General features: G+C 45.8%; 1 protein-coding gene across 1 annotated transcript in view; it reads left to right on the forward strand.

Annotated features, from left to right (window-relative positions):
• Window positions 1-26002, forward strand: part of LOC144168297 (4-pyridoxate dehydrogenase-like) — a 164731-nt gene that overhangs the window by 135672 nt on the left and 3057 nt on the right. Inside the window, exons 8-11 of the mRNA XM_077697309.1 lie at window positions 1685-1852; window positions 12243-12390; window positions 13124-13287; window positions 15078-15255. Of these exons, the coding sequence (XP_077553435.1) occupies window positions 1685-1852; window positions 12243-12390; window positions 13124-13287; window positions 15078-15255 (658 nt within the window). The remainder of the gene's footprint in view (window positions 1-1684; window positions 1853-12242; window positions 12391-13123; window positions 13288-15077; window positions 15256-26002) is intronic.

Consider the following 26002-nt stretch of genomic DNA (forward strand, 5'->3'; position numbering starts at 1 on the left):
ACTCGTAGATGATGTTGCACTAAAAGCGGAACATTAAGCCTACACTCTTAGGCAAAAAGGACTAAAAGTTCGTCCTTTCGGGGACTAACGGCCTCTGCCACAATCATTAGTCCCTTTGGGGACTAACTGCGAGGGGACGAACGGTTAGTCCCCCACCCGGATGGTCCGTTCCGATACTCCCCAAGGACGAACTGCGTAGAGTGCAGAAAAAAGAAAAAAACGCCAGCACCGGCAGGGATCGAACCCCCGACGCCCGGAATTCTACAGAAAGAACCCGACGCGCTATCCGCTAGACCACGCCGCCGGATGGTTCCTGCGGCAGATAATATTCAAGTGTACAGGGTGTAGTTCTGTGCATAACGCAACAGATCCATTGCAACTGGTGCCCGAATTTCTATCTGTGCAAGCGAACGTGACCGCGTTTAGCGCCTTGCGCTTAGCGGTTTGCTAGGTTTAGGGACTATTGCTCAGTTCGATTCGAAGTAGAGCCTCACAACCATAGTTTTTTCGTAAATAACAATCAACTCGTCGTCGCCTAGTTGAGATAGGTAGCTGGGCGATCGGACGACTCATTTGTTTCCGCACAAATTAACGCAAGCTAAGTGCTTTCTTAGTGTTCGATACATATGTTAAGTGCTCTATGTAACGTATGTGAAAGGTGTCGTCTGTGTGAGTGTCAGAATAAGGAAACATGCCATATTTTCCTGCATCGGCGAAAGCGAATTTGGTGTTGCTTAGCCTGAATTCTCCAAATTCGCGTCGCTAGACGATTGCGACCGCGAAATGCGAGCGGGTTTTACAGCAGTTGCAGCATTGTCATAGCTTTGGTGCCCAAGGCAATTATGTACCGAGTGTAAAAGATAACTTCGAGACGCTTACCTGTAGCGAGCATTTTTTGTTTTGCAGTTGTCATCAGCAATATGCGTTTTTTCTAGTCTGTTAAACATATACATATTCATTAGGCTCAGGAATCCACTTTTGCTACTGTCACTAATTTTTGAGTTACTGTTAAGGCGCTTGAAAGCTTTCATTGGCCGTTATTATCTCGCACGAATCGAATGCAACACAGCGTATCAACATAACCTCGCCGAGAAGCGTATGACAATCGCGCTTCGCCGCTCCTTGCCATTACCCGCCGCTCTACTAACCCTAGGCGATTTTCTTATAACTAACATCAATATTTTCTCCCGTGGCACCATCTAAAGCACCCAGTGACTGCAATGCCTTGTGTTTTGGAAATATAAAACTGTTCGCAGACATATGCGCGAAAGGGCAACGACGACGCCATTAGGGGACTAACGACGCAGCAAAGAGACTAACTGCATGCGTTTCGTCTTCCCGTTACTCCTTATAGATCGGCGGGGACGAACTGTTAGTCCGAATTTATGCACACGGCACGTACTCTGCCGCAGATACTCCCTTTGAAGATGAACGGTCGCCCGTGAAGACTAACGGCTGTATTTTAGTCCCTATTTTAGTCCTTTTTGCCTAAGAGTGTAGTGGTCGGCTGGCACATACCTGCGTTTGCATTGATTAGCAAACAAGACATTTACCCTAAGCATAACTGGAACTCGCATATTTGCTACTCCAGTAATTATCCCCCGTACACGTCTCGCGTACGTTTCTAAATCGAAGCCCGCAACGCATTAAGTTGATCTCCTTTTTCCATATACTTCCTGTGCAGGTGAATTTCGAAGGAAGCCGCGCCGTTGGTGTTTCCTTCACTCGTCTGGGTGAGCCAGGGTACGTGAAGGCGAGACGGGAGGTGATCCTGTCAGCGGGTGCCGTCGGTTCCGCACGGCTCCTGCTCATTTCAGGCGTAGGGCCTAAAGAAGACCTCGAGAGACTTCAGGTTGGAGTTTATATCAATGCAGAGTTCTGAAGTTTCTTTGCGTGTTCGATGTTATTGGAGCCTCAAACACCAGACACTAGAAGCCTAACATACAGAGGTGTCGTAATAGCGAGTACTAAATCCCCCGCAAAAACCGGTACCACCCAGTATTAAATCAGTAAAAGAAGCGGAGCTGTCGTTCTCTTGTGTCGGCTCGGACGTCAAAGGGCGCTCGCCAAAGAACGACAGCACTTCCGCCACACAAGTTGTAACGTGATCGCCAAGTAATCGGCTGCTAAACTTCAGTGGCCGAAGGTATTTTTTTCACTCCCACGCCTAGCGGGAGGCACAACCACTGCACCCACTATTAGTGGGTCTGGTAAGTTGCTCTTAACCCTCACCATCGTCAGCAGACCTACGAAAGTGCTTAAACTACAACAGCTCCGCTGTTAAAATGTGCAGCTCAACTTTTATTTCAAGGATGGATGTTTGGTGTGCACTGAACATTGACAATGCGATGATTGACTCTATTACCAGTGTGACCGGTGTGATGATTGACACTACTACCAGCTGTAACCTGGTTGCTGAGCGTAAAGCGCATGCTTTCACAACAGACAGAGCTCCATTGAGGTTATGGTTTCATTTCTGATGTCGTTAGAGCCTGTTGTGTTCAAAGTCGCCCACTCCATACTTGATAGCTGCTCTGCGCCTAAGTTTGGTACCTGTGGGTAACTTTATCTCCGAAACATTCTGGGGAACGCAGTGTTAGTGGTTTTTACCTACGTTTTCTTTTGACAATAGCCTTGCCTCATTATGCCCTAGAATGTAAGCATAGTTGCGGGACACAAACACACGCTCGCAATGAGCACGACACCTCTGTAGTGTGGGGCTTTTCCCATCGGAATATTCCATTCCGGGAGAGATAGGTGCGATGCAGGAGGTTACTTTAGCGTGTTGATGTGCCGTTCTCAAGACCGTAAATACACAAATTCACATTTAGTTACCAAGGGCACATGGAAAACTAAGCTAACAGAATATTTTACATTGAAAAGCGTAAGAAAAATTTTTGCTTGTGCTTTGCCCACGCTTGGACCTAGGCCGTTCGCTGCCAAACCCGCGATTCTATTACTCGGATACTGAGTGAGGCTGAACAGCGGACTTGTTCTATTAGTTGCTCAAATGGACCGATGGAGCATTCCAAGCAAGTCAGAAGATTGCATTTGGGGCTTACAGGACTTGCAGAGCTTGCGCCTACCAGAGAACATAATGTCGCTTCCTTGTTTGGTGTTGTGAAACTCTCGGTTAATTTGTCTGCTTTCGGCCTGACCATATTACCCAACGTAAGGAATGATATGGAGTGAGGCTTTCCCTGATTCTAACCACCCTGTTTCGACTATTCGCTTCCCTTCTTCAACATCCCACTCTGGCACTTCAAAGGTTAGATCAACGCTTTACTAACATGTACAGATCCGCTAAAGGTGCAAAAAGAAGTCTTGTTAATGTGAATATTATGTAAAAGCGCATATTCTTTGTCAAGTGGTCTGTCGAAATCATAATATTCGTGTTCATTATCGACAACAAGTTTGTCGCCTACAACAGGAAGCCCTCCCCCACAGACTTCCCATTGTTCCTAACGCAAGGTGTGCGAATCCATCTTTCACACTAGTTTTCCTCCTCTCACACCCACATCGCGTCATACTGATAGTCAGTACCTGCAGTACTGATTATCAGTATCAATTTTTCAAGCCTGGCATTCCACCACTTTCCAGTTTTCTGCATTACATTCCTTTCCTGCAAATTCTGCATTACATGGCAATATTTCATCAAGGAATATCAACAGCGGACATACCTAGACTAAGAACAACGCTTTGTCGTGCTTTTCGCCCTCTAAAATAGCTAAGATATTACCTATCTGTTGGTGTAAAACATTCCTACTACTATGGAATTACTTATTTGTGGCTAAATTGTTGCTTTTTGTGCGGTTTCTCATAACGGAAACGAACCTAAGCAACCTTACGATACTTCAAAAAATAGACATACAGGATATTCCAAATCTAAATTATTATGAAAGCTGGGCACCAGACTTTGAGAGAAAGAGAGATAGAGAGACAGAAAGAAAGAGAGAGAGAGAAATACGTGCTTTATTTGAGACCTGTACGAGAGCACTCTTGCTGTCTGCATCAGTGTTGGCCTGTGAGGGTAGTTGGGTCCTTAGAAAGGGCGGGTGGGACAGTGGGAGTGTCTACTGTAGTTGCCCCTCGTCGGCATAGACAAATGCGGCAAGAGAGGTCCATAACAAAGTGAGCGTCGTGATGTCCCGCGTTGAAGGTAGCACGCAGTCGATGTATGTTGTCGGGCGAATGTCCTCAGGGAGCGTACTGAGCGTGCGAGCACGGAACAGAGCGTAATATTGACAGTCCCAGACCAAACGTGCTGCGTTGCAGGCACGCCAGACTGCGGACAGAGTCATTCGGCGGGGTCATTGCCGTAGAATTTTTGGCGAAGCGCGGGGGAGAATGCGGTGCTGGTGGCAAGGCGGCGAACCAATTGGCATGGGAGGAACAAGGCGCTGATGCTGTTCGGTGTGGTCTTGCCTATCCTCACGAAGGCACCGGAGTATCTGTCGGCGTCTCTGTTGTGCTAGTGCTTTCCTGACAGTGACATCGGGCGGGCTCGCATTAGTGATGGGCAATGCTGTCAGCGAGATTCGTTGTCTAGCCGAATCTCTCGCCTCGCTGTGAGCCCACCCATTGCCCTCAATACCGAAATGGGAGGTACCCAAGCAATGGAGGCGGTTATGTTGAGGTAAGAATGCCAATCCACGAAAAGTGCGACCAAGGTGCCGAGGATTCCCGGATATGATGACGAAGCTCCACTCGCTCACCTGCAGGTGTGTGCGCGAGCCAAATCAGTGAAAAGCAAAAGCTTGTGTGGTGCGCCCCTTGTTATGAAAGTATTTCTCCCCCACTGTGCAGCATGGAGGAGGGCAAGTAAATCAAGGTACGTTATGTCGGCCCTGGCGGTACTGGTAAGGAGACCCGCATTAGCGACGCAATGGTTGGTGTCAAACCAGGCCACCACACAAACGTACACTAGGCCACTTTCGTCCTCCTCAGCAATATCATTTCGTGGAGACACCGAAGTCACCGCCATGCCGGTGTATACAATGGTGTGAGTGACGAGCGATTTGTTCATGACGCTAAAGTTGGGCACCTTGGCAAAGCGGCGCCGTCTTGCTGAATTCAGAGGCAGAGGACCCATGCCTCGAGGAAGCGGCTTGCTATCCGTCAAGGCAATGCTCACAGTCCATGGAAGGGGTGAGGACGGTAGACCAACAGCCATAGTGGTAAAGTCCCAAGCTCATCTAAGATGGATAGTCCCTAATTAGTGGTGCCAAGGCGTTCCTTCTGGGCTGAGAGAGCTTTCTCTGCTAATTCCGACAACAAATTCATCCCAGCAGGGAAGCTCACTTAAGGGTGTGTATTTCGGCAGCCCGGTTACCATCCGTATGCGTCACGATTAATCTTTCTGAGTTGTTCTTGCTGCCGGCGGGTAAGGACATGATACTTGTAAGCGTTGAGAACGCGGAAATTTATGCTAGCTCGTACGATCTGCCGCATCTCCTTCTCTCTCGTACCCAAATTTATACTTTTAACTCGGCGAATAAGATGCAGCAAGGACTTGCAATGCGTGGTGACTTTCTTTACCCATGTCGTGCTTTTACCATCTTGGTCAATGTATGCTCTTAGCACCCTGATGGAAGGTTTCCTGAGTATGCGTTGGCCTGCCATGGAGGGGGAAAATGTTTGCGCATAGTCTCGGTTTTCATGAATGGGCCATTGAGAACTACAACGTATTCAGTTTTTGCAGCAGACGCAGTCATTCCCATCGTCTGAAGGTAACTGTTAGTTACATCTAGGCCAGCTGTAATGTGTGTTCCTGTTCGCCAAGGGCTCCAGTCGTCGCCCAAATGGTGATGTCATCAGCGTAGTTGGCGAAATTTAATGACGGAATTCCCTCAAGCAAGGGAGGGAGGACGAGATTGAAGAGAGTAGTCGGGAGGACTGCACCCTGGGGTACTCCAACCCTGTTTGGGCAAGTTTGTGCGATGTATTCTACCACTTGCCCTCTGTAGGTTCGATTGTACAGGAAATTTTTAATGAATTTAAGCTTATGTCCACGTACTCCAGCAACTTCGGCGCTTTCTATCACAGCTTTGTGTGGGACGGAGTCGTAGGGTTTACGGACATCCACTGCCACCATCCACTGCCATCTGTACTGCTGAGTGAGCACTGAGCATCCGGTGATGCAGCGTGAGCAGAATATCCTGCGTGATTAGGCCTTTCCGAAAGCAGATTTGGTTCGAGCGAAACGTAGCAACTTTCCCAAGCTGCCAATTGAGGCGCTTTAAAACCATGCGTGCAACCAGTTTACAGAGGTCTGAGATTGGCAAGGTCATTATGTGGTTCTCCGGGCTTTAGAATGGGTTTGATAAGGGAGTCACGCCAGGCATCGGGAAACCTGGCGGTCATCCAAACCAGGTTAATCCCGTCCAACAGAAGGCGTAAGGAAGATTCAGGGAGCTTCCGGAGTTCTGCGACGGTGACGGTGTCCAGGCCTGGGGAGCTACGAGGATTCGCCCTTGCCAAAGCTGCATGAAGCTCAGTCATAGAGAATTGGAGAATGGCTGATTTATGTCTGCCAGGCTTGTAGGTATTTGATCGTCGGACTTCTCTGGTGCTGAGTTCGGTGAGTACATTTTCGGATCGGGCAAAGTCGCTGGCTGGGGGAAAAATACATCGGCCGCATGGAGCGCCAACTGAGCTTCGGATATTTGCTGGCGAAGGGCGAGTGCTTTGACAGGAGTGCGTTTCTTTGAGTTACCTTGCCAGCTACAAAAAAGGTGCCATATTTGGGGCCCACTCATATTACCATTTAAACGCCAGCAGAAGTCAAGCCACGTCTCCGAGGCGACCTTAGCCGCATAATCGCGTGCCTCAGCCGTTACGCGGTTGAGGCGACGGCGCAGCCGAGACGGTCTTCCTTTCTTTCTGTATTCGCGCAATGTATCAAGGCGTTGGCTCCATAAGTTGACGAGGTGAACGTCTGGCGCAAGGAAGCCCTCCGGAACGTAAAACTTCCAAGTTTGCCAACCGTTTGGCTTTGTTCACCGTTTGTAGAAGCGGTTCCAGGCGGGTTTCCTCTGACTCGTCGTATAAAGTCTCGACGCGTGTAGTCTCTAACGTGTCGCGAAAGCTATCGCAATAAACGACGCTTGTAGCGTATTTTGCCATTTGTCTGGCATGACCACGGAGCCTAAGATGGGAAAATGGTCACTCCCCTACGTATCTGCACCTAATTCCGAAGCGATGGATTTGGGCTTATTTGTCCAAGTAAGGTCTGTTGTTGTATCGCCTTGGCGGACATGTTGGCTAATACGTGTGGCACAGTAGGGGTCATTAATAATAGTGAAGTTATTGTCCTCCATTGCACGAACTAGGTTTGTTCCATGAAATGTGTCAGCTCTGACTCCGCAATCTGTGTGGTGCGCATTGAAATTGCCTCCAAAAATGACAAACAAAGCGCCAGAACGCGTCTTCCAGATGTTGTCCAGACAAGACCAGTCAATTTGAGCAGGTTTGCGTACCAAGGGGCGGACATAGACGGACACTACCACAACCTCACGCTCATGAAGCTGCAGAGTTACTCCAACAACTTCTTCGTGAGATGTACACCAGTGCTGAAGATCAAGCTCTACATGTGGAAAATGGCTGTCGACTAAGACTGTTGGTTGCTGTCATAAGTGACAGGCTGCATCGACGCGATTCCCGCCTGCTTGCGTGACATGCGCTGCCGCCGCGGTATTGTGGGTCGCAGGTGTGTGTCGTAGCCGGGTACTCCGCGATTGGAATCTCGCGTCTCTTGCAAAAGAAAAACGGTGGGCCTTGCCCGTGTTGGATACCGGATTAGGAGTTCCGCTTTCTCGCGAGTGAATGATGTGCAATTCTTTTGAAGGAGCCATGGATCTTGTCCTTGATGTGGTCGAGGTGCTGTTGCAAATGACTGGCTATTATCTCCCATTGCCGCGGTGAAGAAGAATTTTCGTCAGCTGAATGATCTGACTCTGTTGGTAAATAATGGCGTTGAAACTGGCCGTCAATTGCTTCTTGCTTTCCTCTATGCGCTGCACGTGGTGAATGCGCATTTCGACCTTTTTTGTGCATGCAGGGTTTGAATTAGGGCTTGACGACCTGCAAATGCTTTCCGGAGGCTTGGAAGCGTTTGAAGCTTCCCAAGCAGATTCTCCTGTGTTTACATTCTTCCCGGATATATGCGCAGCACAAATAGGGACTGTATCTTGGCCAAGTAACGGTGGAAACAGCGTCTTTGTGCTGACGAAGGCGGATCGCTGCGCAATTTCGGCTTTGCGGTCGTTAGTTTAGATATACGAGACTTTCAAAAATGTAAAATATTACCAGCGCGCCAATTTTACTTTCTAAATTTAACCCTGGAAGTGCTGTGCCAGTATCACTCTTACAAAACATCCTTTGAATTGAATTACCGTGTCCACGCTAGAGAGAAAAGTCTCGTTTTCGTGCAGGCAATGGTACCATTGGTTCTAATGGCAGATAGTTATTGAAGTGCATTGAAATTGCGGAAGTTCAGAATAGACCATTATGAATTTCCTATTAGGACAATAAAGAGGCATATGACAACGTCAACAGATAACTGCAGTGGAGAATGCCGAAACTGCAGGGATTAGATGACCAGTTAATACAGTTCCTTATAGCGATCTCTAAAGTTAATAGAGTGCACCTGACATAGGAAGGGCAGAAATGCACACAGCAGGTCAGCACCCATCGAGGACTGAAGTAGGCATGCCCTTTGAGCCCAAAGGTGTTTATGTTTTACATGGCAGGGTCAGATAAGAAACGACAAGAAAGTCCATTAGGATTCAACCTAACGCATATATGTTTTAAGGCGGAGTGGTACAGCAGCGTATTCCGGGAATATTATACGCAGACAACATTGTTTTTTTAGCTGATAACCAGACGGACAGGCAAATACTCATAAATATTAGCGGTCAGGATGCCACCGATCTCGGTTAAAATTTCAGCGCAACAAAAACGACAGGAAGAATGGTATCCAAAGACACGAGCACTGACAGTGTCAATCCAGCACGTCGGATTGCCCAGAGTCACTTAATATAAATATTCGGGAGGGCGAATAAACGAAGGAGATAACTACTTAAGAACTCGTGAGGAGCACCTCAAGGGTAAGGGAAAGCGACACGCAGCTATAATGAAGCGTAGAGCTGTGTGGGAGCATAACAAATATGAATTAGTGAGAAGAATGTGGAAAGAGGTAACAGTTCCAGGTCTCACATTTGCGAATGCAATGCTCTGCTAAGTATCAGACGCTCTAGCAGGCATCGAAGTGAACTGGAAAACAGTGGGCCATTTGACATTAGGAGCGCACGGAAAAACAACTAACGAAGCGAAGCAGTGCAGGGAGATATGGGCTGGTAGTCGTTTGAAGTTCGAGAAACGTAGAGTAAAATATGTTTTGAACGGCAATTGATCAACGTAGGTGGACAGCTAAGGTTTTCAGGTACCCCATGATAAGCGTGGACACGCAGTGGCTAAGGAAGACTAGAACGCTAACGATGAAATGGGGAAACGGGTGAATCCACGACAAACAAGGGAAGCAGAAAAGAGGAAAGGCAGACAGGAACGAATAAATGAAGAGAAAAAATGGAGGCTAAGACGTCGTTAGAGATGTAGAGGTCGGAGAAAATTTTTATGGTAATTCCCAAGGCACGCCCTCGCTTTTTGAAGCTGGACCAGGTTGGTTGCGAACTAAAAGCTTTGTGGGGAAGCATACGCAAAATGACTGGGTACGTGTGGTCTGTGCAAAAGAAACAGAATCTATAACTATACTGCCTAGTGCTAGAATGCGAAGGTATGCATCCAAATCTACTTGAGGGAATTATTCGGCTTTCAGAAGCCGTAGGATTTAAGTGGATCACAGAGGGAGTTACCGTCAAGGCTGTCGAGGCGAAGAAAATAAGTTTAGAATGCTGATGGGCGAAAACTTGAAAGAGGAATATTGCGTATGACAACTGCCAGCTGTAACAGAAACAATAAGTATTTTGTGCCTAATAAGTTTTGTGCCTACCCTAAGAGCAGCGCTAGTATTAAACAGAGTGTGAAAAATCGGTATATTAGTTTTTAATTTCTTTTTGTTTCGTAAGATGACGCACGTCATCACTCCGCTACAAAGGGGATGCAACCATTAATCATAAAAATCATGATCCCTTAGCCCCCTAAAGCAACACCTTGATATCCTATATCTTATTCCATTTTGTAGTTTAAACCGAGCAAATAAAATATTGAAAGAAGAATCCTTAATCGAAATGAGGATTAGTGGCAGTAGAAGTTTTAATGCCGTTGTCCTGGTCCCTGTCCACGCTTGAATGTTTTTATGTGTGGAAGATATATGGGTTTGTCGTTTCTTGTTTTGCTTGCTTTGTAACCAGATGTGTGTTTGTTTTTTGTAGTCGTATGACTAAAAAGGGGCGCCTTTTTAGGTTTATTTTGGCGAATGTGTGTAAGGCTTACTTAGGGGTGAAGCCTCGTACAGGGTCGGGCTATTGGCGTCTCCTGTCGTCGTCGTAGTCGTAATTGCCGACTCATGTGGTCATGGTACTCAAACACCAAAAAACTCATTTATGCGTCGCGATAGAACGTAACGCGTACTAAAAAAAAAACACCGCGAGACTCGTTTAATCCTTGCGCTGAAGCGCTTCGTAACGCGTACTTAAAAATCATGAGACACTTTTCTATGCCTCTCGCTAAAGAGCTTTGTGCTTCAAGGACAAGAGACTTTTACAGCAAAGCCGCGAATCAGTACCCACCCCTCCCCCGGTTTCACCTCCGTTGGCAAATATTGCAAGGCGCCAAGAATACACTCATACACTGCATGCTTGGCCCCTCACCAGGTTTCACGGTAATGGAGATGGCCAGGGATTTCTTGTTTTCTAGTTTTTCGCACAAACGTTTTGTGGCTCCTTGTAGTCCCGCTGCGTTTGCTATTGTACGGGTGGCATGTACCCGTCTGGCATATTTCCTATTGCATTTAGCCATGCCACAAAAGATAGTTCCTACTGAATTGTCTTGAACTAAACAGAAACAAACAAAACTCAATATCATATATTTCTCCTAAATTCTGCGAAGATGTGATGCACCCGGTTTTGATTTCTTAGTGCATTGTTTCTTGCGATTGCCATCTTAATAAATTCACAGCATATCCACGGGGTGAATGATGATGAGTGGGCGAAGCTCCTGAGGGGAAATCATCGGTAAAACCGTGACTCTTCAGTGAAAGTTCGCCCACTACATCTGTGTCCGAACGTAACGTCTAGAAAGTCTCGCTTAAACCGCGCGTCGGCACCTTGGGGCTGAGCTCGCCTGATGCGTTTTGCAGACGCCTCACGAGCTCTCACTGCATCGGGGTCTGCCTGCCGATACGCGCGCTTTCTCGCCGCTTCCCATTCTTTGACGTTTTGGAGATCCTCTTCGAGCCGCAGCCGTGCCGCTTCGCGTACGGCAGGGTCCTCGCGCCGTTGCCGTGACGCTTGGGCCTCTCGTTCTCGAACGCTGGGATCTTGGCGGCGTCGTCGCGCAGCCAGACGACACGCTTCGGCCTCCCGCTCTCGTACGGCAGGATCTTGGCGGCGGCGTCGCGCAGCTTCACAGAGCGCTTCTGCCTCGCGGGCTCGCACATCTGCAGCCTTATCCATCGGGCGACTCCGAACGCGCACCAACAGCGAACGGATTTTATTACAACGCTCCCCGCCATCTAGTAAACAATCCAAGAACTAAACTAGAGGTAGCCACGCCATCTAGTAAACAATCCAAGCGCATCTTTTCATCATATACAAGTACCCCCATCTAGTAAACAATCCAAGAACTAAACTAGAGGTAGCCACGCCATCTAGTAAACAATCCAAGAACTAAACTAGAGGTGGCTACATACATACGTCGAGGATGGACAGACCCACGCCTTAAGGCGCTTCGCCCCTAAAAGAAAATGCCACAGTCACTTTATGCATGGAAGCCCATAAGGAGTATTCCTGCCACTTCTCAAGAATATTCGCATTTTGCGATTCCAGCTGTAATGCATATTACTTGGTGTACGCAATAGTAAACACAAGGTAGTGTCGGCGAAACAATGGCAACATGGACCACCAATGCGCCAAGCTTGGTCAACCGTCCTCTACCAAAATGATACAAAAACGTGGCCGCAAGACCAGTGAGTCGAATATTGATAAAGAGGGCCTAAAGAGTACATGGAAATGGAGGTACGTACATTGTTATTACCGTGCAAATTCCCTTCACACCCTGCGCAGATTCCTCTGGTGGCTGACCTCCCGGTGGGACGCAGCTTTCAGGACCACGTGGATTCGTTCCACCTGATGCCAGTCCTCACTGACCAGGATGTCATCCCACCCTCTTTTCGCCTGAAGGACGTCGAACAGTTCGCTTATAACAGGACTGGTAAGAAAGACAGCTACTTTCTCGGACCCGTGTATACTTTCGTTAATTCTCTTGCAAAATTCAGGTGGCGAAAAGAGTAAACACAGTGTAGATGTCGCTATTGATGAAAACGTTTGACGTTTCAGTAGTATGGTTTGTGATTTAAAACTCGTGGTGCCGACAAAATATAGCACAGTAAAACGTTCAGAAGGTGGCAACGAATGAAGACACAGATGTCCAGTCGCTTTGTTCCAACATGATTTTCCGCTGTTGTTCCTCATATGTCAGATTACCTATTAGGACGCCGCCCTTGAAAAGGTACAACGACGTTCAATACTCATTAATAACCTTTGTGAACAGCCGAATTGCGTTTCCCCTCTTCATAAAGCAAATAGAGAAAGAGAGAGAGATAGTAGAGTGAATATTGCTGTGGTCTAAATTCCTCTCTTTTCCTGGCCAATTGTGTCGCGTGAGGGTACTAACAGAAGCATTCCTGCTTGAAAACGAGGAAAGGGAATATCGGGGTAAATATAAAGCAACACGCGCCTTGTGTCACCACTACTTTACACAAAAATATTTGACATCTGAGCAATGCAGCCAAAAGCGACTTGGCTGAAAAAGTGCTGAAGCCATGTCTCCACACACTGCAGCTTTTGCCGAAACTTTTATTGGGGGTGGGGAGGGAGGAAGGGGGAAGGAGAAAGCTTCGTCATTGCTCCTAACACCTTGTCCTTTTTTTCTTTTTTTGCCCCAGGGACAATGTCTGTTCCGGCAACCATTGAGGTCGTGCATTTCCTCAACTCCGACAACGCGCCAGAAATGTCAGAACCACCCAACATCTTGGTTAACATTATGTCATCCCCTCCCGCCGATGATCTCGCAAGGGTGGAAATTCTCGGCATGAACGTATTACCAGAGGTTAGAAAAATGACGTTGAAATTGGAGACGCTCAGTGTCGCGTAGCTTCGACGGTATATTTCAATGCAGCAGGCTTTACGCCGAAGAAATTGGCGTTTTATCGATGGTACCTATTTTGCGAGAACAACCTCCTCTACGCACGTGTTTCTATTAGGCCACGTTTGAAGACGAAAAGCAAGTCTGAAGTGGCGAATTCAAAGAAAGAAGACTTTTCTAGGCGATACACGAACAAAATGAGGTGCATGAGCGACAGGAACACATTAGGGTCTATCCTACCAAGTCTCAAGGCATTCTATTTCGTGAGGAGCGCGTGGTTGCGAGAATTCTAGTAGAGGTAAATGTAAGCGAATTACATAATGTGTAGCACCCAGACAAGTGGGGAATTGTACTAAATATATTTCATCCGGTTTAATACCCAACTATAAATACTTCAAATATAAGCAACACCGTCAGACGGGACAGGGTAAGCATGAGGCAAACAAACAGTTGCGCTGATATTTACTGCGAATAACGTGCTGTTATTTTCGTTCCAGGTTCAGTGTCCATGAGCCGAAATTTCAAATTTTTTGATACTTAAGCATGCTCTAAATGTTAATGATGCGACGTGCTTTCTGAAGCAGTGCATCCCACGGAAAGGGTCAGATTGCCAAAAAAAATGCATACCCAGCCTTTTTATGTACCATGTTATCAGGCAATCGTTAAGACACCTTTAACAATGAATACTTTAATTAACAAGGCGCGGCGTCATAAAAGGCCCAAACCATTGTCATTCTGTTGGCTGAGCCTGCCGTACCCCAATATGATCATTCATAACGGCAGCATAACGTTATGATTTAGGGAACTCCAAGTTAATGAGGAGGATTACGGATTGCCGACTTTATCGACCTTGCACAGAGAACGTATATCTGTTCAAAAGGTGGTAGTTGAGTTATTGGTTGATTTAAAATTATTCTAATTAATATCGAGCGGTAGCCCCGCGCAAACGTTTCTGAAGTATAAGGGGGGATTGTGGGGAAGGGGAGAGTCTAAAGTGGAGAAGGGAGGCTATTAGAATTTTAGGAGATACATAATTTGTAATAATTGGTCTGGTGATAGGCGTAGCTTATAAGGCCACAGGAGGAGATGACAGGTGTTCAGCTTCCTTCTTTTTACCGGAACGGTCGATGAATTTCTGATAGCACAAATTGAAGAACACGGCGTTCCTTGCCTTTCTCTACACTTCGTGGACACTGCCGACACGCGACCGTACGCTAAAACATGAGATATATGGAGACGTTCCCTTTCTTTAAAGATTTTCTGGACGTTATGAATCATTGTTGAATGTAAAGTAGTGTTGGTCGTTGTTGCTCCAAGCCTCGCACATGCGTTAGATTACGTTACTGAAGGTATTGGTAGTTCTAAACACCAGGTTGACGATAGGATCGCGCTGGCGGTTAACCCGCCGCGGTGGCTCAGTGGCTAAGGTGTTGCGCTGCTGAGCACGAGGTCGCGGGTTCGATTCCCGGCCGCGGCGGCCGCTTTTCTGATGGAGGCGGAAAAGAAAAAACGCTCGTGTGTACGAGATTTCGGCGCACGTTAAAGATCCCCAGGTGGTCAAAATTAATCCGGAGCCCTCCACTACGGCGCGCCTCATCGCCTGCGTTGCGTCGGCGCGTTAAACCCTACAATCAATCAATCAATCGAGCGCTGGCGGTTACAAGAAATCCCAATTTAATCCTGCGTGGTGCACCTTTGAATCCAAGCTTTGAATCCAAGTTTTGAATCCACGCATCTATTAACCTGGAGTGCAGGCGTACGACGGCTATCTGGAGCCCCTTACTGATCAATCGGGCTTCCGAGTGGGGATTGTACTCCTCCGACCGAAGTCTCGCGGTCGGGTCACTCTGCGAAGTACGGATCCCAACGAGTACCCGCTCATCGACCCGGGCCTGTTCACGCACCCCGACGACATCAAGGCCATCGCTCAGGGTGGGTAGATTGTTGTACAGCGTTGCGCTTCCTCCGGCAGCTTGTTTCTAACATGTGTTTTAAAGCACTTTCTTGGCTGTTTTATGCTGAATAAACGGCAACTGAACGCGAGGCGCGAGACGTTCTAGCAAAGTATGTACAGCAACTGCGATCCGACCGATATTATTACAGGTGGATAGGAATGACGGGGAGAAATTCTCTGTACGGCTACGAAAATGTAACCATGGTTGAACAGACGTAGGACGCAATGGAACTTTTTCCAATACCGGCGTTCTTAGCTGCCGCCATGGCGCACTGAAAATGGCCGCCATGCACGCCCCCAAAAAGGTTTGGTTTCCGAAGCACTCGTTCGCAAAATATTGTCGTCCTGGAGTCCCTCCTGCGCCCACCCGTCCCCATTACCTTTTCGATGAATGGGACGGTAGCAGGTTGCATGTTTCCGGGACTAATTTGCAGCGGCCGAATCGCACCTTTCTCTCTAACTTCCTTTTTTCCTTTTTGATACTCCCTCACTAGCGGCCGTGTACGGACAGCGCAATACGCCTCAAACGTCTTTGCCCCTTTCCTTTGAAAGCATTTTTTGTGTGCACGTACGAACTCGCACGAGCTGTCGAAAAAGAGGAACTAAAAACGTGCGCTGCTGGAAGGCAAATCCACTCTCCAAAGAGCAAGCTTAGGGGGCGCCCTTTTGTTCATTTTACCTGAGGCGACTGTCGCGGAAAGCGACAGAGCGACCCCTTCTGATGATGATAGTAGGGCAAGAGAAACACATTTACATTTTTCTCAACATACTTTCCCGCGAAATAATGAATAAGTATGGTCCGTGGGCAATATATTGCTTAGTCTATGCAGAGTTCAATTCAAATCTGTGTGAGTCAAGAGTTCCAGAACTTGCGTCTTCCACCTGCATCGATGGTAACGGTGTCCTTAAGCTTTGGAGGACCCAGAAGCCAAGCTCAAAGGCCTCCCGATGCAGTATTTTGAGAACACTAGTTGAATTCCTGTTTTCTGCCCTAGTTAGAGGTATTTCCTTTTGTTTCCACAGGTCATCATTTTTCTTTGTAGCAGCCGGATGCACTTGGGACGAATTCGCGTTGCGGCTATCTTCAAGGCGCACAATGCCGTTTACATGGTCCGGAGCTGTTCCTGTTCAGCGCTTTCTGTCGGAATTCACTGCACGATATCTTGTAACAAGCTTTCTATGCTTTCTTCATTTTTCCAAAATTAGCTGGCGCTGGTGATTCCTATTTAACTGTGGCAAGGTATGAGCATAGCCCCCTTTGAGGTCCTCCTTCATTGAACGCTTCTTGTTCGCAGTTCCCTGTTTAATCCGCATGTACTGCTTCACCAGCATCTTCTGTTTAAATACAAGTGGACGAATTACACCAACCGGTAACAAATGCATCTTTGTGTCTTCGCGAGAAAAATCAGCATAAGGCATTGCGGGATCCGTGCTTTTCAACTGTTTATTATAGGTTACATAAAGCACTGATTCCCCAGTACAGAAGGGCTTCTCCTAGGCTATATTTTGTGTTAGGTCGTCGATGTCCAAATCGTTGATGGTCGAATTTGTTTGCGCGACTCCAGCTCTGGTAGAAATATTGCAGTTCGCTTCAAGAACGTAGTGGTAGTAGTCTCTTCGTCGCGTTCATTACTTCGGGAGAATTCACAAGACCGTTTGCTTCCATTGGAGTAATATCTTGAAAACTTAGTTTCTTTGTACGTCAGCCTTCATCGTTTTCCGCTGCATGAGTGTGTTTGCATTCGAGGTTCTGTTACTTTCCAAATATATGGTCTGAATCTCCCGGCTCTTCTTATGTTCTACCCGAATTCGGTCTTTGATAAACGCTATACGGTTTTGTCGAGCTTTCTTTGTTTCAACTATTTTAAGTTCAAGCTTAGATTTTGCAACAAAAAACTACGTCGTCAAAGTTGAATGCATTTTCAAACTCGACCTACAAATTATCAATCTCTACAAAATCTTCCACTTCTCGGTTGATCTTCCGTAGTTCGTCATGATGTTCTGTCAACTTAGTAGCAAGCTCATTCAACTCACGTATTGAGGGTCCTGTCATTGAAAGGAGGTTTTTAGGTTTTCAACTTGCCCGATGATTGACCGGATGTCACGTCGGACGATTCGCCCTTTTCCGAGTAGGGCCTCCATGGTCCGGTCCAGCGTCGCGTCCGTTGTAAGAGCTGGCGACCGGGCTCAGAAGGCAGAAGTCGTCGTCGTTTCCGCGTCGGTTGTTTCGCACTTTGTCGGGCAGGTATCTCTCACGGCTAGGTTTGTTCACACTTCTCCTGACGCTGCCGCGCTGTTCCCCGAATCGACTCCTTCCCGGTGCGGCTTCATTACCTATCCCCAGGAGAGAGAAGGCGGTCGAACTGGAGCGAAATACGCTCTTAACTCACCTGTAGAGGTCCCTGGTTCGATCTCTGGTTTATGCGCCAAAATATTTGGAGAGAGGGACGAGCCGCGAAGACCCCTTCTTATGCTGTCTTTAATCGAACCTACTTCTGATGATGAGAGTAGGCCACGAGAGAAACACTATTGATTTCTCGACTGTGACTGCCAAGAATGGCGTACAAGCAGCCTGAGCATGAGCGTCAGGAAAGTTGTCCATCTAAGTGCATTTTCCGGCAAGGCGTTGGCAAGTGCTGGTATAAAGATTCTTATTCTATATTCGTCACCACAGCATGAAAGGCAAAGTGCAATTATCAGCAGCACTTTTGTGTGGGGGGCGGGGGTGCACAGTACGGCACGTCGTGGGTTTCTCGAATCCGCAGTCAGAACCTGCACGACATGCATCGTATTTAGAACCCCCAACTGATATATTTGCTCATTTTTTTCTTCGATATATTAGCGAACATGAAAAGAAGTTTTAGATTACAGTCAAGTCAGAGTTTTTTTAGCGAGAACAGAAGGAGTTCCCGTACTGTTCTGCACACTGGGCGGAATATCTTTTGCGTCTTCATTACAATGAGTTTCCGCTTACACATTGAATATGAACCTATTACGGAGTTGATGCTCAGGGCCGAAATACCAAAATTGCCTCCACCAACACATCTTTCTCTAATAAGATAGAATAAATAAAGTTGTGAAAAAAAAGAGGAACGGAAGGAGAAAGACAAACAAAATGACAGAGTAGTGCACGAATGAATGAATGGACGAATGAACAAATCCATCAATCAATTGTTCTTTACACCAACCAATCAAATTATTCAATGTCACGCGCTCAAGCTGTCATTCTTGTTTCCTGATTCAGCAATACCAAAAAATGTGTTAAATATGGATGCTTAAACTTCGACGCAACTAACAAAAAGAGAAATTGGTTGACTGTTTTTTACTGGAGCTGTTCTGACGAGTATCCACAGAGATTTGCTTAGGAGGGCAGCAGGCAATGTCCGAAAACAGTTTTTAAGGTTTTCAAAGTGCGGCCAATGCTAGAGGACTGACAGCCGGTCTTTCTGGAGTGCATGTCTGCTAGCTCCTATGAGAACGAGTGTTTTCTACAGCGTGGTGACTGCAAGGAAATGGCAAATAAATTGGCGGAAGTAATTTTATGTTTTATTTTTCTGAGAACCGAATGGTGATGAAAAGCAGAGTCTAAACCTGACATTGCAGTACGTATACATAAAGCTCCGTCGGTTTCAATGTGTGATTCAAGAACAGTATAAATTACTAGGAAGGAGTACATTAGGCATACTTTTAGCCGGTGACAAGTTTTTTGTACTTTCCACCTCGCTCACAGCTAAAAGTATGTTGCTGCGCGGCTAATTGTTATGATTTGCAGCATTCTTTATGGCATAATAATTGTGGATGATAGATATAAAAATGACGCTTTCAAACGTTCACGTTGTTTTAGATTATGCAATTTCAGTTGAGATGCGGAGCCTTTAATGCACAAAAATACGTTATCTGTCCCTTTCATCTCAGCACTTGGGTTACGCTCATAACTGTGTTAGTGCCTGGTACATTTTGAAATAGTTTTTTTTTTCTGTTCCCCATAAAAACAGTATTTACGATTAGGGTTTAGTCAACAATCGCACGACACCTCGCATTTTCGCAATTGTTAGGCTATGGAATAGCCCCACGCATACGTGCCCACAAACTTTTCTTGCCAGCTGGCAAGAAGAGTTTTCGTCGCGATCACCATCATTATTATCCTGCTCAGGTCCACTGCGGGACGAGGGGCTCTGCCATTCACCTCCAAGCACTCCCGTCCCGCGATGCTCGAGTCCACAGTTTTCTCCTCAATTTCTTTAATTCGTCCATCCATCGGGTTATTGCTCTTCTTCTTGTTCTAGACCCATCTATTGGTACCCACTCTATTACCATAATTGTCCAACGTTTCTGGTTTCGTCTCACCTCATGGCCAGTTCAAGTCCTTTAAATTTTATTTGAACTATGATATTGTCAACAATTGTTTCTTCTCTGATCCAGGCCGCTCGTTCCCTGTCTCTTAGTAATATTCTTGACATTATTAGTTTTATGGCCCGTTGAGGTGGCTTAAGTTTGCTTTCTCGCTGTTTACTAAGGCGCCAAGTTTCAGCTGCATATACGCCATCACCAGAAGTATGCACTGGTTGTGGGTTTTAATGCGTAGCATTCTTTGCTGAGTACCCCAACAGCCAGGACCGTACAACATCCTGCATTTCGACAAAATGGATATATCGTGGAAGTTCCACATGTAATCGCTATAATAAAATGGAGATAACTGTTTGCACGCAATTTTTCAAAAATAAAAAATAAGAAAAAATATCAACAATTACGGAAAATGGACAAATATGTAACGCTCTGCATTTCCAGAATAATGCTGATTTCACAAAAATTCACCGGTAATCGTTGTAATACCGTAAACGGATATAATTGGTCAACCGAAACTTTGAAAAACTAAAAAAAAAAAGTACATAAACTGAATACGGAAAATGGCGGACCGTGTAACGGCCTGTATTTCCAGAATAAAGCAGATTTCGCGGAAGTTCCAAATGTAATCGTTATATTAGCGTAAATGGAGATGATTGGTCGAGCAAAATTTTGAAAATATAAAAAAACCTGAAAAGTTGCAGAACGTATAACGCATGGCATTCCTACAATAATGCAGATTTTGCGAAAGGTCCACCTGTAATCGTATTAATAGTGTAAATGGAGATTACTGGGCGTACCAAATTTTGAAAAAATAAAAGTGAAATAATATGAAATAGTTATAGAAAATGGCAAGCCGTCTGACGCACTGCATTTGCAGATTAATGCAGATTTCGCGAAAGTTCCAAGTGTAATCGTCATAATAACAGATGATTGGTCGAAGCCAATTGGTCGAAGCCAAGATGGAGATGATTGGTCGAAGCCAATTAAAAAAATAACAAAAATACTTTAAAATACGGAAAATGGCAAATCGCGTGACGACCTGCATTTCCACAATAATGCATATTTCGCGGAAGTTAGCGTGAAGGATATCATTGGTACAAATTAATTTTGAAACACTCAAAACATAACAACAACATCAGAACTTACGGAAAATGGCAAACCATGTAACGCCTGGCATTTTCAAAATAATGCAGGTTTCACCAAAGTTCACCTTCTAATCGTTGTTATAACGTAAATGGGATAATTGTTCGGACAGGGTTTATGAAAACCCAAACACTTGGATGAAAAAAACTCACACTCAATACAAGCGGCATAAGAATGCTACGCATTAGTAGATAATTCTCTGAATTTCTGCCGAATTTTTCTTTTGAGTGACAAATGTAGCTTACATTTCATTACTTCGGGATGCTTCCGGAGTGTCCCCCATCCCATAACTAATTTGCGCCGAATTTTTCTCTTGTGGTTGAGGTCAGCTCTAACCATTTGTTCATTGTAGTTATATTCTTTTCCTTCTTCTAGCGTTTCGTTTCCTAAGCAGAAGGGCAAGTTTATGGCAGGCTTATTCCTGATTACTTTAGATTTATTCACATTTATCTTTCACCCCATGGCCGTTCTTTCTACTTGTAGTTCCTCAAGCATTGTTTGCATATGTTCTACAGTCTCACCAAGCAATTGACTATGTCGACCGCAATCCTCAAATGGCTCAAGTATTCCCACTTCATCCGTAGTCCCATGTTTTCCCAGTCAAGCTTTTTGAATACTGAATCGAGATATTCTGTGAATAGCTTTGTAGAGATGGTATCTCTCTGTGTTTCTTCTTCATGGATAGAAAATTTAGGCTTTTTCGTCTGTAAAGCTACCCAAATGACTCAAGTATTCCCAGTTTATGCTTAATCCTATGTTTTCCCAGTCAAGTTTTTCAAATACCGAATCCGGATATCTTGTGAATAATTTTGCAGGGATGGTATCTTTCCATCTTGCTTCTATATGGATCGGTAATTTAGGCTTGGCTGGTGTAGGGTTACCCTGGCCTTGCATTGCTTATATATGCCTCCCAGAAGTCTTATGTAGGTTTCCTCTATATTCCGAAAATAGCAAAGGAAGCTTTTCCATTGCAATATCTTATCCCTCGTTCAAAAGATCTACGGTTATGGCGTCGCCCCCTGCAGCTTTTTCTATTTTCATAAATTTAATAGCTTTTCTTATTTCCGCTTTAGTTAATAGTGGTACATAACAATTTGAGTTTGTACACTCTGTAGTTTCCCCTTGTCTAATGTCGCTGGCGTACAGGCTGGGGTAGAATATTTCTGCTACTTTTATTATCTCCTCCGGGTGGTGCGTAATTTTATACTGCTGATTTCTGAGTGCGTACATCCTGTCTATGCCGATGGCTAGCTTTCGCTTAGTTGCTTTCAAGCTTCCCCCTATTAGCAGCGTTTTACCCGCCACGCTGGCACAGTGGCCAAGACGTTGTGCTATTATGCAAGAGGACACGGGTTTGATTCCCGGCCGCGGCGGCCGTTTTTCTGTTGGAGGCGAAAAGCAAAAACGCCCGTCTGTACGAGGTTGCGGCGTACGTTAGATATCCCCAGTTGGTCAAAACTAATTTGAAACCCACCACTACTGCGCGACTCATCGTCTGCGTTGCGTGGGCACGTTAAACCCTACAAACCAAATATTTGCAGCGTTTCTTCGACCACTACCATGTTATATGCACAAATGCCGTTTGTTTTACTTGTGTTAATTGGTTTCGAGAGCTCGTCTTACTCACTCCGATACAGCGTGCTTGAAACTTTTACGTTTTTACGTTTGGCAAATAATTCCTTCGCTTTTTAGAGTTTTTTAGTTTGCTCCCTACATATTGTCTCTCCCACAGCAGCTGCTGATTCACTGAGTACCGATGTTAGGTAGTCATTTAGCCGGTATGCACTAACCTCGTTCTGCTAATTCCCAAGCCAGAGTTTGTTTTTTAGTGTTATTTAAACTCCGGCCATCTGGCTCTTACTGCCACCGTACGGAGTTGCTTAGTTTCCATCAGTTTCTTTCTTTCTGTTTTGATATTCAGCCTTAGCTTGCATCGAACCATCCTATGATCGTTTCTCCGAATCTTACTTAGCATTTCTACGTCTTGCACGACACCAGGGTGGTCATTTAAAATGAAGTCAATTTTAGTTTTGGTTGTACCATCCCAAAATTTCCATGTGCATTTCCTGTTCTTTTATTGGTCGAAGAATGTGCTTATCATCCCGAGGTCATTTCTCACTGCGCATTCCACCTGTTTTTTTTATTTTGAATACCCTCAAGGCAATTGCATTGAAGAGGGGGGAAGAGTGGGTAAATACATTGCAACAAATCAGAAAACTGCAGTACAAACAGCAGAACAGAAGTAGCTATAACCTCTACAAAACAAAGTTATACGGGTCAATAAGGTCGCAATCTTCCTGCTGCGATGAGAGAAGTGCGGCTGAGGTTTGCATGGGTGACAATTTTTGGCATTAATTGCAAATATGATAAAAAATACATACATTGGACAAGTGGAATTCGCAGAAATCAATGCAACGTTATACAGAATCAAATGGCCTAAAAATATAATATTAGACACAGCGGTACGAAATAAATCCGGGTTGCTAATTGTAGCAATATTAGAAGGAAGGTGGTTCCAGTCGCTAGAGGTACGCGGGATGAAGGAATGAAAAAAGGCCTTAGTGTTGCAAGAAGGAACGCCAACTTTATGAACATGATCTAAACGCGAAGATATGTATGACGGTGCAGTAAGTAAAGCGTGCCGTAGCATGCTGTGTGAGAATACTTTATGAAATAAGCACAATCGTGCAATTTTGCGACGTGATGTCAGAGATGTTAGACCCAAGTTACTTTTCATTCCGGATACGCTGGCTGCTTGCTGATAGTTAGAAAAAATGAAACGTGAGGCGTTGTTTTGAATCATTTCGAGTTGAGGACTAAGAATTTCAGTACATGAATCCCATATCGGTGATGCATATAGTCAAGCTGTGAACGTACAAGTGATTTGAAAAGTTTATCTCCCGGACTGTTGCAATTGTCTGTTACGAAGTTCCCCCTCACCTTTCTCCCGTTTGCTTCTTAGAGACCTTTGCGTGGAAGTCTCCAATCAGAATTATCAACCGCGTTGATGCCTTTTACATCGCTGATTCGACCTCCTCGTAGAAAATATCTACGGTTCATCCTCATAGCTGGTTGTAGGCACATAGCCCTATACAATCTTTACCTGTATTGCTCGTTTAGCTTAATCCCAACAGCAGGGATTCTCTCCCTAATGCTGGAAAACTCATCTACGTTTCCTGATATTGGAATAAAAATTCAACCCCATGTTCTTTCTTCCTTTGGGGCACACTACCCTAGCATACAATATGCGCCAGAGTTAGCTCCATGAAGCGTTCGCCTGTTTTCAAACTTCTCTTAACCCGATACTATACCACTTAATGTCTCAGAGCTCGTCTAGTACTACACCTGTGCTTCCCACACTAGCTGGCATGACTGCGATAAAACTTAGCTAAATATTATCTTCAACATGTCGTAGCTGTGCACTTCCTGTCGATATCAGTACTAATAACTGACCAAAAATAGCGTCGTTGCTTAAGTTGCCCCGAGACAACAAACACATCTGAGAAATCACGTGAGTGGAAAATATGTACACTAAAGTGCCTATAAAGACTGCTCATTAAACCAAAACCTGTCGCCTAAAACAGGCACGCAATGCTCAGCGGTGAACGGTGAACCATGCGCATGCAATTTAGAGGGGACTGGAACCGAGGAATTATGACGATTGACGATGCTGGAGACGTAGATTGGTTTTAGAGGTCAAAGGGTGACTCTTCAATAGTCGTGAATGGAAGGCTCGGCTGTGGCTTCCGCCTAGCGTTCTGTGGTGCTACAGCACAGTAAGTTGCAGACAGGGCCATACCTTAAGAACATGGTGAACGTGTCGTGTTTGCTACATCGGTCCCGGGTCTTTGGGCAGTTGAACAAGAATTGTAGGAGGAGAAGCAGGAGGAATAAGCGTTTTTTTAACATTAAGCCCACGTTAAGAGTCCTCATTCCAGGACCCCTTGAGTCCTTCAGGCTTTCGGGGCTCTGTTCACCAGTCAAACCTGGTCATCGGGGTCCGAGCTGGACAGCATTATCTCCCAGGGCTCAGGGGAGGGGAAAGGCGGGGGATGTGTTGGGAGTCTTGTCACTCCACCACGTAATATGGCACTGGGTGCCTGGACTTTACAGAAGCGGTTTTACGAGGAGTACAGGGTGGGAGTAAAAATGTGGGCTCTTCGGGGGTGAGGAAATGTGTTCAATTGGATGGCCCGGAAGTGGCCTTCTTGTCCTTTTGATGAGGCTTTTGTGCGCAGAGGTATATATTTTTCTTTCGAGAAGGTAATGCTGCGTTATTTCGTGGAACGAACACAAAGGACAGACCTGCCACTGCTTGCCGAACTTCTCGCTTGCCCGCTCAGTCCTCTTTTGGGCACGCTGGTTTGTAGTTGTGTTGCCAGACACGGTAGAGTACGCTGGAGCCCAAACGATTTTTACAGGATGTCGGGGAGCACTCTGGAGAAGAATGTTTCTGGCAGGTGGTGATATAAAACCGCTGGAGAAGGTTCTACGTTCTTTTTGACCATCTCTGATGATTATTTTTGCAGAGGTTTCTACAATGGCTAGGGAGAGGGCGTGTTCTTCCCTCCTGTAAAGAGTGGATAATAGGAATTTATGCGCATGTAAGAAGGCCTTCGGTAGTAGAAACTGTAGTGGTCGGACCTCTTTGACCCGCATTCGTAGCGGCGTCTGTATAGACCGTGGCAGAATTTTCGCCTTATTGTTTAAAGATCGCTTTCACTGGGGCTTCTCTACGAGCTTGGTGGTGTGTGGGATGCATGTGGCGTGGCAGTGGGGCCACATCAATGAACTAGCGAATCTCATTGGAAAGATGAGTTGCATAGGTCTGGGGTGTTGCGGAGGCCTATAGTGCTCGCTGGCAGAAATCGGAGCTGCTCATTGTTTCAGCAAGGGAGATTCTCCCTCCTCTGTCACCAACAATCTTCCTACATATGGATGGCCCCATAATTGTTCCGACTCTAAAAGTCACAATACTGGGCTAGCTTTTCCTAAAAAGGAATGGCCCAGCTGTCGTTTTGTGCTTCTCAATGTCTCTTTTGGCGCCACTTGGAGTGCTTTTGAATAGAGGGATTCAAGAGGAAACGTCCAGGATTTTGTCTGATGTTCAGCTCCAGGATTGTGAACTCCGCCCTCTATTCTGGTCTTTCTGGGGGTCTGGAAACCGTCCACGAGGTGGTTGTGCTCCTACCCCTACCGGTCACATGCTATACATCCTATAACTGAAAAGCGCAA

Source organism: Haemaphysalis longicornis, unplaced genomic scaffold (genome assembly GCF_048455015.1).
Source record: "Haemaphysalis longicornis isolate Haplotype H1 unplaced genomic scaffold, Haemaphysalis longicornis Haplotype H1 scaffold_2, whole genome shotgun sequence".
In the NCBI taxonomy this organism is placed as follows: Eukaryota; Metazoa; Arthropoda; class Arachnida; order Ixodida; family Ixodidae; genus Haemaphysalis; species Haemaphysalis longicornis.